The sequence below is a fragment of the Rhinatrema bivittatum genome, chromosome 2 (genome assembly GCF_901001135.1).
Source record: "Rhinatrema bivittatum chromosome 2, aRhiBiv1.1, whole genome shotgun sequence".
Taxonomy (NCBI): Eukaryota; Metazoa; Chordata; class Amphibia; order Gymnophiona; family Rhinatrematidae; genus Rhinatrema; species Rhinatrema bivittatum.
The window spans coordinates 428,441,764-428,460,565 of record NC_042616.1 but is presented as its reverse complement, the minus strand read 5'-3'; the positions used below and the strand labels follow the sequence as shown (position 1 = coordinate 428,460,565).

The 18,802-nt window shown below is 44.6% G+C and overlaps 1 protein-coding gene across 2 annotated transcripts in view; it reads right to left on the bottom strand.

Moving 5' to 3' along the window:
• Nucleotides 1-18,802, bottom strand: part of ZCCHC2 (zinc finger CCHC-type containing 2) — a 127,660-nt gene that overhangs the window by 23,772 nt on the left and 85,086 nt on the right. For both annotated transcript variants that reach the window (XM_029590298.1, XM_029590297.1), the window contains exons 8-11: nucleotides 10,324-10,381; nucleotides 7,722-7,857; nucleotides 4,888-4,952; nucleotides 2,381-2,475 (exon numbers count right to left, since the gene is read on the bottom strand). In XM_029590298.1, coding sequence (XP_029446158.1) covers nucleotides 2,381-2,475; nucleotides 4,888-4,952; nucleotides 7,722-7,857; nucleotides 10,324-10,381 — 354 coding nt within the window. The remainder of the gene's footprint in view (nucleotides 1-2,380; nucleotides 2,476-4,887; nucleotides 4,953-7,721; nucleotides 7,858-10,323; nucleotides 10,382-18,802) is intronic.

Here is an 18,802-nt window from a genome sequence, read left to right as displayed (position 1 = left end):
GAATTCTGCCTATGGCCACGCTACCCTGAATATGCTTGATCTCGGAAGCCAAGAAATGAAATTCTAACACAGGTGGTCATAACATGAGACTCAAAGGGGATAGACTCAGAAGTATTAGTGTTGGTCTAGCCCAGAGGCAATGCCTTACACTGCCGCACAGAAGGTGCAGTTCCACTTCAGGGGCTTGGCTTTCACTCCTCAGGCCAGCCAGGGCTGGCAATGCTGCACACGTTAATATTCACAGGCCCTGGAGGAAAGGGAGTCCCAGACATTGCTCAATGGTGACACCTAATGGCTGGAACTAAGGTGCACATTTTGAGTTCTAGTGGGAATTGTGGTGTGCTGCTTTTGGCCCAAAACAAATACTACAAGGAGGTTAGGAAAGGTTATAGAAACGAAGAAACATACTCTGGCTAGTTGCGAATGAAAGCTAAGGGGCGCCATAACCCGCTAGAGGCTGGTTCTGGTTAAGCCGAAAAAGATCAATGGGCCAAAAATACAATATATTTCTTTACAGAGGGGGCTGTGGATGTATAGAACAGCCTTTCACTAGAAATGGTGGAGATAGAAATAGTAAGAGAATTCAAGGCGGCCTGGAATAAACATAGGATCCTTAACTACAAAGGAATGAAAGCTAGAGATCAGCTAAGATCTACAGCTGTTTTGCCAGTATGATCCCTCTCTTCCTCCCATGTACCTCTCTTTCAGCAGCAGCCTGAGAAGCAGGAAGTGAACAGGGCCAAGTCCTCCGCTCATTTCCTATTTATGTTACTGCTGCTTGATTCCAATTTGGGGGGGGGCAGTATCATTTTGCCACCCTTAGAAGTGTTCCAGCCTTCTTGGAAGGGATGAGAACCTCCCTCTTCCACTGAAGCACCAGCCAATATTATCAACATCTAAGAGTCATTGCTTTTTTTGTCACAGTTTAGAGAGCCCTTATGATCCTTATCTGCCATCATATTCTATGCTTCATTTAGGGGCCAATGTAGTACTACTAACACCTCTAATCACTTCTATGGTGCTACCCAATGCAGAGTGTTGTAAAAGTGCATTAGTCTGTGTTACATCACAGCCTAACAAGAAAAAATATTTAAATGAGCTAATCAGCTCTTTTAAAATTAAAGTTAGTACAATTTGTTTCAATGCATCTGTCGATTTTTTGAGAAAACTGCATCTGTGTTAGTTAATGCAAAACCTTCTTTTTAACGCAATATGTACTAAAGGCTTTACTCCTTTTAACACAGTGTGCGCTAATGGTCCTGCAAACGTATGTGTCAAAAAAACAAAAAAAAACCCGGCAAGCTAACGGTTGATATTAACGCACTTATAAACACTGGAGGGGGCCAGTGTACTAAATACAAAGCCTATTGCACACCAGTGCTAAAAAAAAGTTTTACATATGTATAGCAAACATTCATTAGCTTTACCCTTGATATAGAGAGTCTCAGAACATGGGTTTCCTCAAGCCTTGACATGAAAGATTTTTTTTTTTATATGAAGGTATTGTGTGGTAAAATTCTCTCTTCTTGTACTAAGCGCTCTCTCACTTGCTGGTTTCTAAAGGATTAAGTCTTTTTTTCATACCTCAAAACTGGTACAGAATATACAAAGTACTCATGAGGAAAAGTGAATTCATGATTTATCAGCACTGGAGCTACACTAAGTAATATATGCTAACTGCAAGCAGTTCAAAGAATCAATACTGATTCCAGGGCCACAGAAAAAGGTCAACCCCTTTATAACCTGCTTTCTCTATGTCCCCACAATTTGATATGTTGCTGCAAACCATGGACTATGGAATACTAACAGAACCTGGCAGAGGGAGAGAGAAGAGAGAGAGAGAGATCGTAAAAGCAGCAAGTTTCTGTTGCAATCTGTCAGAAATAACGGAAAGCCAATGAAAAAGAACTATTACTAAAAATTAGCTTTTACCGAACTCATAGAAGAAAAAGCAAAAACATCCCCACCTCTCCTAGAGTTATATTTTTTTTTGCCATCGCTTCAATTGCCTGAAATGTTAAAATAAAAATGACTCTCTCAAATGTTTCTCATCCTTTTACTCAGGGAAAAGGAAATGTCCCGTTCCCCCCCCCCCCCCCCCCCCCCGAGTAGCAGGATGAGCATGCAACATGGTTCTTTTGGGCTGCCTTAGATACAACCACTGTTGTGACAGTAGCACGGATACCATGAGCAATCTGAATGGATGGTAGAAGTGGGAGAGGGACATACCTGGGGGGTTTCCCCACTTCTGCCCACTGCTTAAAATTTTTAAGTCACGATTAAACAAAAAACACTGAATAAATTAACTGAGAACCCATAAATTTGATTAACAACACTTTGCTAGAATGACTAGACGTATATTTCGGAGTGACGTTCTTACCTTTGGTGGCGCCTGTCCGGAGATGCTGTGCTGCTGTAACTCTAACACAGTTACCATTACAGCTCAATCTGCTCTCAGCTTTTTGTACCTTATCTCTATAAATGGAAATTTTGTTCACAAGTTATATATAAAAAATTCTTTCCACAGAAAGTCTTAACAAAACATAAAAAGTCTGTGTGTGTGTGTGTGGTGTGGGGGCGGGGAGGGGGGCAGAGAAAGGGAGAAGTCAAACGCTTTCTAAACTTTGCCGACCGCTTCTCTGAAATTATTCTTCATCATCCTCCCCACCAGTCTTGACCATGGGGTTTACTGTCCACAGCAACAGGACTGAGAAATGATACCACCGAGAATTTTTCTTAGCTGGCTCGATGGACTTACAATCTACTCCTTCCCAGTAGTTTATTGGTCTTTTCTGGGTCCCAACCTCCCCCTTTCTCATGTTAGGCCATTGCTGCAGGGTGCAGTACAACAAGTCCACAGGACACAGCAGCACCCATCCTCTTATGAGAGAGGACCCAGGGATGTGTGCACCTGCAGAAACTGCAGAGCAGACTGCTCTTTTTGGTAGACCTGAAGCACAGCGATCATCCATGGCTGCAGAATTCATGATTATGACAAACAACGTTCTAACACTGATGGCAAAAGAATGTATTGGGAACACGAGGAGCTCTTCAGGAGGTTGGACTCTGAGGCCAATATGCAAAAGTCATCTAGCCAGATAACTCAACTTACCTGGCTATCTGTGTTTTAAATATTGCCGATACTTATGCAGAAAAGGGATGGGTTTTTTTAAAATTTTGTTTTTAAATTTTAGCCCAAAATGTCAGTGCCACTGATCTCCTCAGTCAGGCAGTAGTGCTGCTTACTTCAGGAGGTACCTCAGTCAGGCAGTAGTGCTGCTTGCTTTGAAAATTATGTTCTGCCTTTGCTATGTACAACAATGCTAGTTGCTTGCTCACATGGCAATGCAGAAAACGTGGCTGAGATAGCAGTAGCGAGATACCCAAAACGTTAGGATTGAGGTGGCGGGGGGAGGAAGGGAGGGGGAGGAAGGGAGGGGGAGGCAAACCCCAGACCCTTTCCACTTTTCATTTGAAAATCCTCTTAGAGAGATTATGGGGGGGGTGGGGGGGGAAGGGAGATTGCTCGGGATTGGCAGAGCTCATTATTACAGCTTGAGTTTCGCTAGCTCCGAGAGGTAGGTTTCTTTTTTTTTTTTTTAATAGTCTATATTGCCATTTAACTGGCTATATTCTTTTGTAAGGCTAATGTTATCCAGTCACATGAGGCCAGACAACTTTAGACCTGCTTGAGGGCAAGTTTAGAATTAGCTGCTTTAACTTATTTGGCTGTCTCTTAATATCCGAGTTAGCCAGATAAATTAATTGGCTTAACTTGTCCCTACCCCAGAATGCCCCCTCCCCCCAGTAACACCCATTACTTATCTGTCTAACTTTTCACCAGATAGTAGAGAAGAGAAATGTGGTGTGGTTGTCATTTTATTTCGTTTGCATGTGCAGAAATAATGGTCAGCAGTCAGTTGCAAGGTAACACCTTTCCATTAGGTGAATATACTTGCGATAAACTGTAGATAGCTGTCAAAAGTTATTAGGTCAATGGCAACATAGCCTTCAAAGGCTAAGCACAAACGTATTACATTAGTATAATAAAAAGGACATTTATTACTATAGCAGAGAAGAGAACAGGTGCTCAATTGATTTTCTCAGAGAGCTGCAACTACTTGGCCTTTGTCTCCCTTGCACAAGGGGCTCTCATGGCTGCATGAATGACCATGTTAACGCAGTCAATCATCTATGAACCTGGTCCCACAGCTCTTGAGTTAAGCACCAAAAATGGGAAAAGGGGGAGGTGAAGCAAAGCACCTGCGGGTGATAAGAGGCCAACATAAAATCAAAGGTTCAAAGCCTTAATGAATATAGGATCCAATTCCTTGTCATTATTTTGAGATTGCTAAGGGACACCACACTACCTGCTAGGACTGGCTCTGTTTCCCATCCACAAAAATTCCAACTTATAAAAGGTAAAAAGGCACCACTTAAGAGATCTAGTTTCCAACCTCCATCCCTTTATGTGACTTATTTTACATAAGTCATAGCAGAATTTATAAATGTGAATTATCTGTTATAGCTGCAAGATTAATATAAACAGCCTTTAAACCAGAACCTTTGTTAAAGACTGATACCACTTAAATTAGAAAAAAAAAAAAAAAAAAGAAAAGGGAATGGGAGACATCTCAGGCAAAACACACAAGTAAGAATAGTTTAGGGGAAACAAGGAAGATGAAGGAGGAAGTTTGGGAGGGAGGTGGAGGATGAGGAGAGAAGAGGAGGCGTATAGAAAAAAGGCTTAATTAGTAGGAAGTTTAATATAACAAACATTTCTTTATTATTCACAAGAACACAGATATCATCGCGTTTACTTCTTTTCAAAGCTCAAAATCAGGATATCAATAAAGCAGCTTGCATTCTTTACATAACTGAACCTACTTTTCTGGCTCTGGTTTCCCAGTCTTCGGGCTCACTGTGGACCGGCTCCACTTGTCAGCAGCAAGCTAGGGGTTTAAAAAAAAAAAAAAAAGAAATGCAAAAACAGCAAAGTCAAAAACCAGAAACACACTAGCAGGATCCTATCAGTATTACTTCACTCATCAGCTTGACTGAAAGCACTGTACAGATGAAACACGGGTTGAGACATATACCAGAGAGTGTGGGCAAAGATTTTGTCCAAGCCTGATTCTTTTTTGAGAGATAATGTTTGGCAGGCCAGCCTCTGCCCGTGCGACAGATACAGAAGCTTTTGTTTTATGCTACATGACTGAGCAGTTAGGAAGGAGAATGAAGGTTGGCAACTCTTAGGCATTTCCTTTGAAAACCTAGCTTTTTAAACAGGTTTTTTGGTTGTATTTGTCTTAACTAGCGCTCATTCAGGTTGCTTTTTACTTGTTTTGTTTTATATTGGCTCGAGAACTTTTCCATCTATGGCTGATTCAAGTTGGCTGTTATTTGTCTATTAACTGGTTTTATTGTTTGTTCACATTTATGTTTTATTTAGTTTGTTATTGATTTTTGAGTCACTTTTTTTTTTTAATGTTATGCCTGTTTTTTGTCTATGTCTTTATTAGACTCAGTTTTAGCTTTTTATTATACATGTATTTTGTACTCAACTGTGAAGTTTATTGAACAGCAGGTTATAAATTTTAAAATAAAGATAAGATTCCTTGTCAGAAGGATGCATGATCACAAACTACTGCCAAGCTGTAATCATTAACACCTGCAAAATGGTTCTGAAAATGGGTTGAGATGCTTTATAAAATAGCAGGAACCTGACGAGTGTAGTTTGCCCAACAGCATTATGAGATTGACCTTTTAACTACACCAAGAATTCAAAATGAGAAGAAAACTGCACAGATATCTGTGCTCTTCATTTTTGCACTCAGCTTTCTGATTTGAATTTTGTGTTTCTACAGTAGAGACTTTTTCCCCCACTTTTGAAAAAATAGTTTTGGGAACCTTTTGGATCTACCATTCCCCCATAAAACCAGATATCCAATAATATAATCCTGTGGTCCCAGGTCACAAAACCTGGCACATGTGCACCATTAAGCTGGATTAACAGGTGTTCCTGTTACACAATAGCAGAGACTTCTCCTCACAGGAGCTGAAATGAATGCAAACTGTAGCATCTCCAGCTCCAGAAGCCAAGTCTGGCATGCTAAATTCCATTACCTATATGGCAGCAAGCAGCACTACTGCCTGGCCGAGGAGATCAGTGGCACTGACATTCTGGGCTAAAATTTAAAAACAAAAAAAAGTAAAAAAAACCACCCTATCCCTCTGCTCCCTCCCCAGCCCAAATCGGTGCTGTTAGAGTTTCTATCCAGCTGAAGCTTCAGACAGAATTGCACAACTGCTCTATGATACTCAGATATCCTGAATTCAAACTTTGTCAAAAAAAAAAAAAAAAGGCCAGGAAGTGGCTAGATTGATGAGTACCTTATCGAAGAGTCCTTAACACTAAAATCAGAGCTGCTTTACAAACAGGCCAATACAGAACGGTACGCTCGGCCGAGCGCCCCGTTTAGCCCCGCATTTTAGACGCGCTATTACTACCCCATATACTGAAAGGGGTAATAGCGCGGAAAAAGCGTGGCCAACCACCACGAAACTAATAGCGCTCACCACATGCAAATGCATGTTGATAAGTCTATTACCCCCCCAGAATACTGAAAGTAAAATGTGCGGCCAAGCCGCACATTTTACTCTCAGAAATTAACACCTGTCCAAGGGCAGGCATTAACCATAGAAAGCACCGGGAAAATGTACAGAAAAGCAGAAAAAACTGCTTTTCTGTACACCCTCCGACTTAATATCATAGTGATATTAAGTCAGAGGCACCAAAATAAAAAATAAAAAAATCTGCCCGGTCAGCAGGTTCGAAAACAGACTCCGGTAAAATTAAGCGTCAGTTGTCCGGACCCATTGACAGCCACCGCTTTCGCTAATAAGGAGGCGCTAGGCACGTGATATTGTCCCTAGCGCCTCCTTATTAGCGCGGGCCCTAATTTAAATACAAAATCGCGCACCCAGGAGAGGTGCTTGGGCGCGCGTTTGGAGAGCAGGCGCTCACCTCTGAGTGCTGGCTCTCCCACCCGTTTTATTGCATCAGCCTGAAAGTGAACAGTCAGAGGGATTCAAACATTTTGTGCAGCTTATAGATGCTTTTTTGGGCTCATTCAAATGCTACACCTTAAAACGTTTTCTGCTATATGTGTGTGCCAATATAAAATGTGTGTTTTGGGGGGGGGGGGGGGGGGGTAAGTTTCCCCATCACGCAACTGTTCATTTCATAACCAGTGCAACACCACTCCTAGGGAATTTATGAGAAGGACTCTGGCACATTTCCCCAGTGATGAAGCATCCAAGGCTTCATCGCTCACCTAGGGGGCACATGTCAAAATCCTTCATGCACGCCCTGAAGTTTATTTCCTACGTAAATCTCGGCCAACACAATGTGAATCGACCAATGCAAAGCTTCAGTAATGCCTCGGTTGTTACAGTTCAGGGGCCTGCAGTACTGCACTAGCTGGGGAGAACGGTCGACTAGCTCAACCTTTGTGGTTTTCATCTGCCGTCATTGTGCACATTTTCCTACAGCTTATTTTTGAAATCCAACTGCAATCACTGAAGCCAGCCGAAATGAAACTGGCCATTCTTAAAATATCACAGCAGAGTTACTAAACACCAGCTAACAGGGCCCGTTTTAAAAACAAAAAAACCCACACAAAAACAAAAAAAAAACAAAAAAACTCCCATACACGTACCTGGTTTACTAAATTTGTGTAGTGTTCTTGGTGCTGTGGTATAGTGCAGCTTTTCTTCCGCCAGTCTGACACTCCATTCTGTTCAGAGTGCTGCATGTTAAGGCCATCAAGTGAAGTACATCTTGTAGTAATAGCACTGGTAAAAAGTACATAGGTTTTATGTAAAGAAAAAAAACCCCATACCAATTAATCACTTTAGAGGATTTTAATATTACTGTACTTTGTTAAAGGTCTTTGGTCTATACTACAGTCTTATGGCAAGTAGTCCCTGTTTTGTTTTCTTCTTTTATTATTAAAAAGATACTATAGTTAGCAATTTGAGTGAATACTAACCTGGTGTGAATGTTCATACTATAAAGTGGATACAAAGAGGAATGTATCTTCAATATTTAAAATAAAAATATAAGTGCTACATAAAGATTAAATCAATCCAGTGTCCTCATCAACTAGAGCAAGACACACTTTTGCACAAGTTTATAATACTGAACTATCATGTCTGCCTATATGTTCTGTGATTTTATTTTCTTTATAAAAATATTTCCATGACGTTTCCTCGGCACTGAAGACAGACTCACCAGTCTTTAGTTTCCTGATTCACTTCTGGAGCCCTTTTTATATATGTGTTACCCTGGCCATCTACCAGTCTTCAGGTACAATGGATGGTTTTTAATGATAGGTTACAAATTATTTGTAAAAGGTCTGAAATTTCATTTTTGAATTCTGTCAGAACCCTGGGATGTATACCACCCGGTCCAGGTAATCAGCAACTCTTCAGTCTCTCAACCTGGCCTACCACAGCCTCCAGGGTCACTGTGACTTGAATAAGTTCACTGAATTGTCACCCTTGAAAACCATCAGCAGAGTGGGTACCTCCCCAACATCATCCTCAGTAAACATGGAAGCAAAGAATTCATTTAGTCTTTCCACGATGGTTTTCTGCGATGGACTTACTTCCCTAAGTGCTTCTGTAACCCCTCTATCATCTAACAGTGCAACCGACTCCCTTACAGGCTTTCCGCTATGGATATATTTTAAAAAGTTTTCATTACGAGTTTTTGCCAAAGGCCAACTTCTTTTCAAATTCTCTCTTAACCTGTCTTATCAATCTTTTACATTTAACTTGCCACTGCTTATGCTTTTTCCTATTTTCTTCAGATGGATCCTTCTTCCAATTTTTGAAGGAAGATCTTTTGGTTAAAATAGCCTCTTTCACCTCACTTTTTAACCATTCAAGTTAGCCTTCCTTCCACTTTTCTTAATGTGTGGAATATGTCTTGAATACGCGTCTAAGATTGTTACAAAAAAAAAAAAAAAAAAAGGTCCACGCCCTTGGTCCATATCCTCCTCTTTTGTCACACAGCCTCAGTTTGAACCGCATAGTACTATGGTTTCCCCATGATTCAAACCATATGTCTGGCCCTGGGCACTGGAGGAAGAGGACAGGGCCTGACGCACTGCCACTCTCCTTTTCCATCTGGATTGGTGCCAAGGAGACTGGCTTGAAGGCATCAGAAAGGCAGGCAGTGTTAGGACTGGCTGTAAAAGTGAAGGGGGGAGGGTAGAAAAAAAAAACCAATCTAGAAGGATTGCTGCAGGGGGGACAGCTGAGAGAGAAGATGATAGGTGGGCATGAGAGGGAATCCTGTACTAAATGAGAATAAGGAGTGATGGGATCCTCTGTCCATCTATCTCATCCCCAAGATACCATCACTATGTTGATCCCCTTTCCTCCCTTCCAAATTCCCCTTTTCTGCATCAATTAAGATTCCTCCCTCACCCCAAAAAAAGGGAAAAATAAGTAAAAAAAAAATCACCCAGACTCTGAATGACTAATTTTCTTAATCATACTAAAATTTGTTTTATTTATTTAATACATAAATGTGCTGCAGAGGATTAGAAACTTTGCCACAGGGTTTTTAATCTCTTGCTGCAGGATCTACCCTGAACCTGCCACAGAAATCTGGGGGTCTGCGATTATACCCATCTCCTCTCACGCACACTATGCTTCAGTAAAGACTAGAAACAAAAAAGGTACACAAGATTTTTTTTTTTTTTTAAATTCTTGACAAACCTAAGAAGTTATTTATATATTAAAAAAAAAAGAAAAAAGTTGTGCATTATAAAACCATCTGGAAAATGTCAATACAAGCGTATTTTTTTTTTACACATGTAAGTGATGTGCTGTAACCTTACAGGTACTAGTCTCCTTTGCATCTGGCTTTAGATCTACCAGGATCTGCTTGAATGTTAGTTTTCAGTTCTCAGCAACTAGTTTTAAAATGTTCAGTTATTAAATTTCTCTACTTTTTTTTCATCATCTAAAAAAAATGTAGGGACAAGGCAAGGAGGAAGTAGTAGCCCTAACTACACTCATTACTTCTAAAAGCAAAAAGCATAATCAAAGCTAAGCCCACATTTTTCTGCTTCCAGGCATTAAACTGAATGTGCTCAGCTAATACACAGGTAAATAGAAACAAAAAAACCAAAAAAACACCCCACATCACAGCACACACAAAAAAATAAAAAAAAGCAGTCCTGAAAGGGCTTTATTTTTTCAAAGCCTGCACACTAGGGCAATCTACACTAAAAAGTCAACACTTACTTTGGAAGAGGACTTTTCCCAGGATGTTTCTTGTGGATTGCTGTGTGCTGTTGTATATCTAAAGAAAAAACACACACACTATATTTAGAGAAAAAAAAATGTAAAGAAAAAGAAAAATAAGATAAGTGTAAAGGGTCCCTCCAACTTTGGAAGTGGTTTGATAAGTTTCATAGGAGAGAAAAAAAAAAAAAAAAAACACACTTCACACTGGCAATGTGTAACTAAAGTTTCAGTTTCATTTCCAACATCAAACACTGGTTTCATTTCTTGGCTTAGAGAACATTTTAGGTTTCGGTATTTAAATCCTTCAGATTACAAATGCGAGAGGGCATGAGCAGAGACACAGGTCTGCTGAGCCACTACAAAACGCACAGAAAAGGGAGGCAAGACCACAGAACAGCAAGGCTTGGGACACAACCACAGAGCTACCCTGCTGGATACTGCCTGCAAACTAATCCTTTTTAAGAAGCTAATAACCTTCATTAAAGAAATTTAAAAAATAAGTTAGTTAAACCATTCTGGTTTTAAAGCAGCAGCAATGTTAGCTTATGTTCAAATGCTAACTCTCCCTCTCCCACAAGCTCTCACTTCCTACACACAGGTCTTATTCTTAACTCTTTTCCTTTTTATCTCAATACAGGTCATATTTAAAATAGAGCAGCATAAAATGTGTGTGCATTTGATTATGACTACATCCCTCGTCCACTCTTGAGCTGTCTCTGCAATGCATCAGCAGGATCTCAGCAAATAGGATTAGTGTGGAACTGGGTGGTAATTTAGTCACGTTCGGCATGGAGACAATGTTTAAGCAGGAGTCCACAAGAATTTTAAACACTAAAATGACAAGGAATGGGAATATGAAGGAGAATGTAAAAGGAGGCTTTGCATAGTTGCATTTTCTTCCAACTATCAATCATTTTCTACACTTCTTTTGTCATGGTGGTGGGAGGAAGGGTGCATGTGCTACCGGTAGTACGATGTCTTAAGCATTTACTATTTTATAAAATTTGATTTGCTGTGTGTGTGTGTGGGGGGGGGGGGGGGGGACGGGACGGGACGGGACGGGACACACACACCTACTCTGGATTAGCTCAGAGTAACCAAGCGACTGGAGAGTGCTTAAAATGAAAACCCAGGCTCAGCTCGCCTAGCAGCTACCCAAAACTGACACATAATGAATGCCAATGACAAGCTCCACACCCTGACTCCTCTACTACCCCCTCCCACTTCTCCCTTTAGGTAGTACTCTGGTATTTTCCAGTCACTTAACAGTTACTTTTATTGTACAATGGTTCAACATAAAAGTAACCCAGCCCCAAGGGTTAGAGCATCTGGAATTTTCCGCACTCTTGTTTTAAATCTACAAATGTTGCTGCTTGAAAAGAGAAGGGTACTTTAATCAGCGAAGGCTGTGTTTAAGTACTCTATGTAAACCATGATTTTTTTTTTTTTGGAGCATTATAACCTCCTCCGTGCTCCCCCCCCAAAAAGAAAAGAAAGCAGCGGGGTCTCCACTCTTCTGCTGCTGTCACAATCCTGGGGTGCCCTCATCAAGACTTCCTGATACCACCTGTCAGCTCCTGGCAAGAAATGTCCCAAAAAGTTAAACACAAAAAAAATTCAAAGTTAAAGGAAAGCAGTTTTCAGTCTGTCCCTAACTGGACTTGTTACCCTTGGACTCTGTCCAGAATGCGCATAGACTCTCACTGTGACACCTGCCACGGGTCTGCATCTGCTTTTTCTGCCGGGTGTTTTGCTGGCCCCCGAGAACAGAAGGGGTGAGAGCACCACTCATTGACTCAGGCTTCACAGCATAGCACTTCTGTGTCACACCCAGACCCAACCGGTCCCAATTTAAAAACCCCCCAAAAAAAACCAACCCATGAGAATGTAAACAGCTCTGCAGCCAGAACCAAAATATTCAAGTCAGACTTCTGGCAACAGCATCTTCCTCAAAGGAAAAAGCATCCAGCATCTTACTACAGCTTCCAATATAATAAAATATACATTTCTACGTTCTTTTCGTTTTCCATGTTCTCTCATCTCCAAATCTGAAAATGTTTCAATGGCAGGAAGGCAAAGGTAAATCATGCTGGCCTGTACTCTCATGTTACAGAATCACTTGAGTACCGGCCCAGAACCGGTCGATTTGTCTCCCCATCCCACAGGGAGGACGGTCAGAAAAAGCAAGCCGCTGTGCCCTCCCCACCCCCCCACCTTAAGTGTTAAATGCTCTGAGGTTCCCTTTTCACATCATTTGTTTTTCAAATTATTTTTTTTTAGTTTCCAATTAGTTACAAGCAGCGTAAAACTTCAATATGAATAGAAGATAGATAATTTAAAAAGTAGCCAAAAGAAACAATAAAAGAAAAAAAAACGAGACAAGACAGAAATCACATCAATCTCCCAGTTGTCCACAATATAGACAAGACATACAACAAAATGAGGGGATGCCAAAGGAAAAAGGTAAAAAGAAAACCAGCAACGAGTATATCATGTGCCTAGTACAATCCCAAACACATTCCCTCCCAGTTCCCATTCTCATAGAATCCAGAAGAAAATTAAGTTGTGAGGGTTCAAAAAAAAAAAAAAAAAAAAAAAAAAAAGGTATAGGCTACATTTTGCAACTTAACAAAACAGTGACAGGGATAATGAACTACAAAAACCGCTCCACAAGACAAAACTTGGGCAAAAAAATGAAGGACATCAACAATGTCACCCTCTTGATTTCCTCTTCTCCTGACCTCTCCAACAAAAGCAATCAAGTCCAAACTATCAGATAGTTACCCCACCAGGTCATCACCTTTTCTGCAGGCTTTTAACACCAGGCAAATAATAATAAATTTTGTTCAAAGGGGAACATCATCTTCCAGAACCTTGAGAATTTCTACTAAAAATCTCCTGAGCATATCCAGCGGGGGAAGCCATGAACATTTTAAGAAAAATTAACATAACTCAAATTAAGATGTCTTGTAAAAGATTTTTCCAAATTTTCTGCTTTCCGCTGATAACCATCTTGTCCTGGATTAGAGAGGTGTTTCTAAAGCAACAGGGGACTTTCCACAAAGAAGACAGCCAATTGCCTCTTTTATCCCAGTTATCAAATTGGCCTGTGGAAGGCCATGGCGGAACATAGCCAATGCATTAACCTAAAAAGCAATTTCCCATTGCTTACAATCTTGCTAAAATGGGGTGCGCCATTGTGTCACCAAAGAGCATTATGCTTCCCTGTCTTATTTCACAACACAAACCACTCAGCAACGGTGATCCTCTCTCTAAGGTTCCTCCGCTGGTTTCTGGTGAACTGCAAACACCTCTAAAATGTTTACCATTGCTCACACTGCCAAGCAGATCAGTTATTTCAACAGGTCCTGTCCCCCTCTCCCTCCTGCTGAAGTGAGAATATGCACCATCGCTGGCATCATAAGTTAAACAAAATGCTTCTCTTTACACCAACTGGATTGTATAAATATATTTAACCTTTTTTTTTCCCCCAAGATATTTTGCAGCGTTTTAAATCAGACCATTGTTAACTGCCAAACATAAAACACAGGTTAACATCTCAAGTACTCCAAACTTCCTTAACCCTTTAATTCTTCAGGATGATGTGTGTGTATATCCCCTTGACATTTCATAAACAAGAAACTCCCAACATCTTTAAGAGGGGAAAGATCCAGTGTCACTCGAAGAACATTTAAAAATAAAATAAAAAATCTTGTGCTGCCTCGTAATTTTAATTTGCTGACTGGTAAATCAGATTGAGAGAAATGCCTCAGTTCTAACTAGGTCCCAGTGAAAGAGGGAAAATATAAAGGAAAATTAGTTTCTTACCTGATAATTTTCGTTCCTGTAGTACCAAGGATCAGTCCAGGACACCTGGGTTGTGACTCCGCACCAGTAGATGGAGACAGACTAAAACTTGTGGGCGGAGCCATATAAGCCCCTGTGCCAGTCACAGCCCCTCAGTCTTACGTAATGTCAAAGTAGCATAGAACAGGTAAACTAACTACAAAAACCCCTCCCCAATGGGAGCCAGGTCCAAAAGACCCCAACCGGAACAAAACTCTCAAAACGAGAAAACAGCAACCGAACAACTCAACGAGCGGACTCTCCGATTCTTCAGAGCAGCTGGGGCGGGATCCTGGACTGATCCTTGGTACTACAGGAACGAAAATTATCAGGTAAGAAACTAATTTTCCTTTCCCTGTACGTACCAGGATCAGTCCAGGACACCTGGGATGTACCAGAGCAAACTTACCGAGGGTGGGAAGCAGAGAGTCCCGCACGGAGTACCCTCTCTCCCAACCCCCGGCAGAGTCTTGAACCTCCAGCCGGTAATGACGGGTAAAGGTATGCAACGACTTCCAAGTAGCCGTCCTGCAAATCTCCTGGGGCGACACCTGAGAAGCCTCTGCCCAGGAAGCAGCATGGGCACGGGTAGAATGTGCTCGGAGACCCTGTGGCACAGACTTTCCCCGTACTATGTACGCCGAACCAATGGCCTCCTTGAGCCAGCGCGCAATCGTAGCCCGAGAAGCCGGACCCCCACGCTTCGGACCTGAGAACAGAACAAAAAGATGATCCGTAATCCGGAACGGATTGGTGACCTCTAGATAGCGAAGGACTGCCCTCCGAACATCCAACCTCCGCAACTCCCGCATCTGTGGCAGCGACGCATCGTGAACGGGAAAAGCAGGAAGCTCGATGGACTGATTCACGTGGAAGGCCGAAACTACCTTGGGCAAAAAGGAAGGGACCGTCCGCAACGAGATCCCAGAATCCGAGATTCGAAGGAACGGCTCCCTACAGGACAGCGCCTGCAACTCTGAGACGCGACGCGCCGATGCAATCGCGACAAGGAAAACTACCTTTAACGTAAGATCCTTGAGCATTGCCCGCTTAATGGGCTCGAAAGGAGACGAGCACAACGCGGCGAGTACCCAATTGAGATTCCATGACGGACAGGGATGGCGCAATGGAGGACGAAGATGTTTAGCTCCCCTGAGAAAACGCGCAACATCCGGATGCAAGGCCAGGGAACCCTTGTACCCCTTGCCCCTCAGACACCCAAGAGCCGCCACCTGTACTCTAAGGGTACTGTACGACAAGCCTTTAGCCAAGCCGGACTGTAGAAACGAGAGCATATCGGATACGGGAGCCGCAGTAGGATCCACAGTGCGCTCCGCGCACCATTCGTCGAAGAGTACCCAGACGCGGACATAAGCCATAGGGGTAGACGACTTTCTGGCCCGCAACAACGTAGCGACTACCCCATCCGAATAACCTTTCCTCTTCAAGCGCTGCCTCTCAAAAGTCATGCCGCGAGACAGAAGTGATCCGCATCCGCCGAACAAACGGGGCCTTGACGGAGGAGGCCCGGAAACCCCGGGAAGCAAAGGGGAGACGCTATCGACAACTGGATGAGGTCTGCGAACCACGGTCGCCGCGGCCATTCTGGCGCTACCAAGATTACACTCGGATGTAACTCGATGCGCCGAAGAATCTTGCCGATCATCGGCCAAGGAGGGAACACATACAGCAGAACATTTGTCGGCCAAGGAAGGACCAACGCGTCGACGCCTTCGGCCCATCTCTCTCTCCGACGGCTGTAAAACCTGGGCGCCTTGGCATTCTGCCAGGTAGCCATGAGGTCCATATGAGGCGTCCCCCACTTTTGGCAGATCAGCTGAAAAACCTCCGGCGCCAGCTCCCACTCTCCGGGATCCAGATGATGACGACTGAGGAAATCCGCCTGAACGTTGTCGGCCCCGGCAATGTGAGACGCTGCTAGGTCGCTGAGATTGCGCTCTGCCCAAGCTAGCAAGAGCTGCACCTCCTCTGCCACGACAGGACTTCTTGTTCCCCCCTGGCGATTGATGTAGGATACGGTGGTGGCATTGTCCGACAACACCCGAACCGCCTTTCCCCGTATCAGCGGCAGAAAAGACTGCAGAGCCAGACGCACTGCCCGGGTCTCCAGACGATTGATGGACCACTGAGTCTGGGACGAGGGCCACCTGCCCCGTACTGACCTGCCCAGGCAGACTGCTCCCCAGCCGGAGAGACTGGCATCCGTGGTTACCACCGTCCAGTTGGGCACCAGAAGGGACACTCTGCAAGTCAAGTGGTCTGCTGCTAGCCACCAGAGGAGGCTGTCCCGTGCCTGGTCCGTAAGCGGAAGTGGCAGATGAAACTCCTCCGACACCGGCTTCCAACGGGAAAGCAACGCTGATTGCAAAGGACGCAGATGAGCAAACGCCCAAGGGACCAATGCTAGAGGTGAAGCCATAGAACCCAAAACCGTCAGGTAATCGGAGACCAGCGGAAGCCGCAGAGACAACAATCGACGTACCTGGCACTGAAGCTTGCGAACTCTGTCCATAGACAGGAACACTTTGCCCTTCCTGGTATCGAACAGAGCCCCCAGGTACTCCAGAGACTGAGTGGGAACTAGGTGGCTCTTGCTGAGGTTCACCACCCATCCCAGGGATCGCAAGAGAGCGAGGACCCTGCTGACTGCCCGCCGACACTGAGTCTCGGATTTGGCTTCCGGAGCTGAGCTGCAACCACCACCATCACCTTGGTGAATGTCCGGGGAGCCGTGGCCAGGCCGAAGGGAAGGGCTCGGAACTGATAATGTCGGCCCAGGATACAGAACCTGAGGAATCGATGGTAGGACGGCTGGATGCCGATGTGAAGGTACGCCTCCGTGAGATCCAAGGACGCCAGGAACTCGCCGGGCCGGACTGAGGCAATTACCGACCGAATAGTCTCCATTTTGAAGCGTGGAATGCGAAGGCATCTGTTTACACCTTTCAGATCCAAGATTGGTCTTGCGGTGCCGTCCTTCTTTGGTACGATGAAGTAAATGGAGTAACGGCCGAAGCCCTGCTGCCCTATGGGCACGGGGGAAATTGCCCCTAAGGATTGCAGACGTTGGAGGGTTTCACTTACCGCTGCTCGTTTTCTGGGGCACTTGCAGGGCGACACCTGAAACTTGTCGAATGGGGTCCATGCAAAATCTAACGCGTAACCGTGATTTATCACGTCAAGAACCCACTGGTCCGACGTTATTTTGGCCCATTCCCCGGCAAACAACTGCAGCCAAGCCCCCACATTTGGGACGAACGACCGCAGCTGCTGTGAGGGATGGACCGGCCGCATCTCATTGGGAAGATTTTGGGCCCGTGCCTCCCGGGGCTCCCCCCTGCCGACTGAATCTTTTCCCCCGAAAGGACTGGGAGAGGACGACCGTGAGGGCCCCGAACGGTAAGAAGAGCCCGCGGCCCTCTGCGGACGGGATCTCGGGAGCGGCCCGAGAAAGAAGACCGAGATCTAGACCGATCCTCCGGTAGCCAGAAAGCCCTATTCTCACAGAGGGACAACATCAACTCATCCAATTCCTTGCCAAACAACAACTTTTCTTTGAACGGCAGAGCTCCTAAATGGGCCTTGGATGAACCGTCCGTCGCCCAGTTGCGAAACCAGAGGAGCCGACGAGCAGACACCGCCGAAACCATGGATCTAGCCGAGGTACGAAGGAGATCATGGAGCGCATCAGCACTATAAGCAATCGCCGCCTCAAGCTGATCAGCTTGCCTGGCCTCCCCCTGCGAGAGACCTGCGGTGGCCTGCAGAGTCTGCGCCCAGCGTAAGCTGACCCGCATAGCGAAATTATATAAATGGATGCACGGACCCCTAGAGCGGACACTTCAAAAATTTTCTTTAGTTGTACCTCCAGCTTCCTGTCCTGGATATCCTTGAGAGCCGTGGCTCCCGTAACAGGAATCGTCGACCGCTTCGCCACGGCGGACACTGCCGAATCCACTTTCGGGAGACGGAGAAGTTCCAGCGCCTCCTCAGGCAACGGGTAAAGTTTATCCATGGCCTTGCTCACCTTGAGCCCCAGCTCCGGAGTGTCCCACTCCCGAAACAGAATGTCCGAGGCAGTAAAGATGAACGGAAAAGCCACTGCGGGCCCAGTGAGGCCCAGGAGAACTGGGTCCATATTAGGTCCCTGTCTGGGCACCACCACAGGCGCTTCCACCCCCAGCTCCTGGAGTATAGCCGGGATAAGCGGAGACAGTTCCTCTCTACGGAACAGGCGAACCACCTTAGGGTCGTCCCCTTCGACGGCCGGATTTCCTTTTCCCGCCGCTGGCTGAGACGGCCCTTCATCCGGCGCACCATCAGCCCCCCCCAGAGGCTCCTCGGCCGGGTCATCCTCTCCCTGAGAGGAAGAGCTTGAGTCTGTGTCCTGCGGGACACCCCGCAAGGGCCGGCTACGTCGTATGGCGCCCCCATCAGGGGCTGTGATAGATTTCCTCTTCCGGGCTCTGGTAGACCTACCAGATCCCTTCGCCGCACCTGTCTTCCTGGATTTGCTGCGGCGCTTGCATTTAATTTTTTTTTTTTTTTTCAATAAGAGCGCGAAATCCGAAGAATAGGAAGACTTTAACACTAAAACAAATTAACTAAC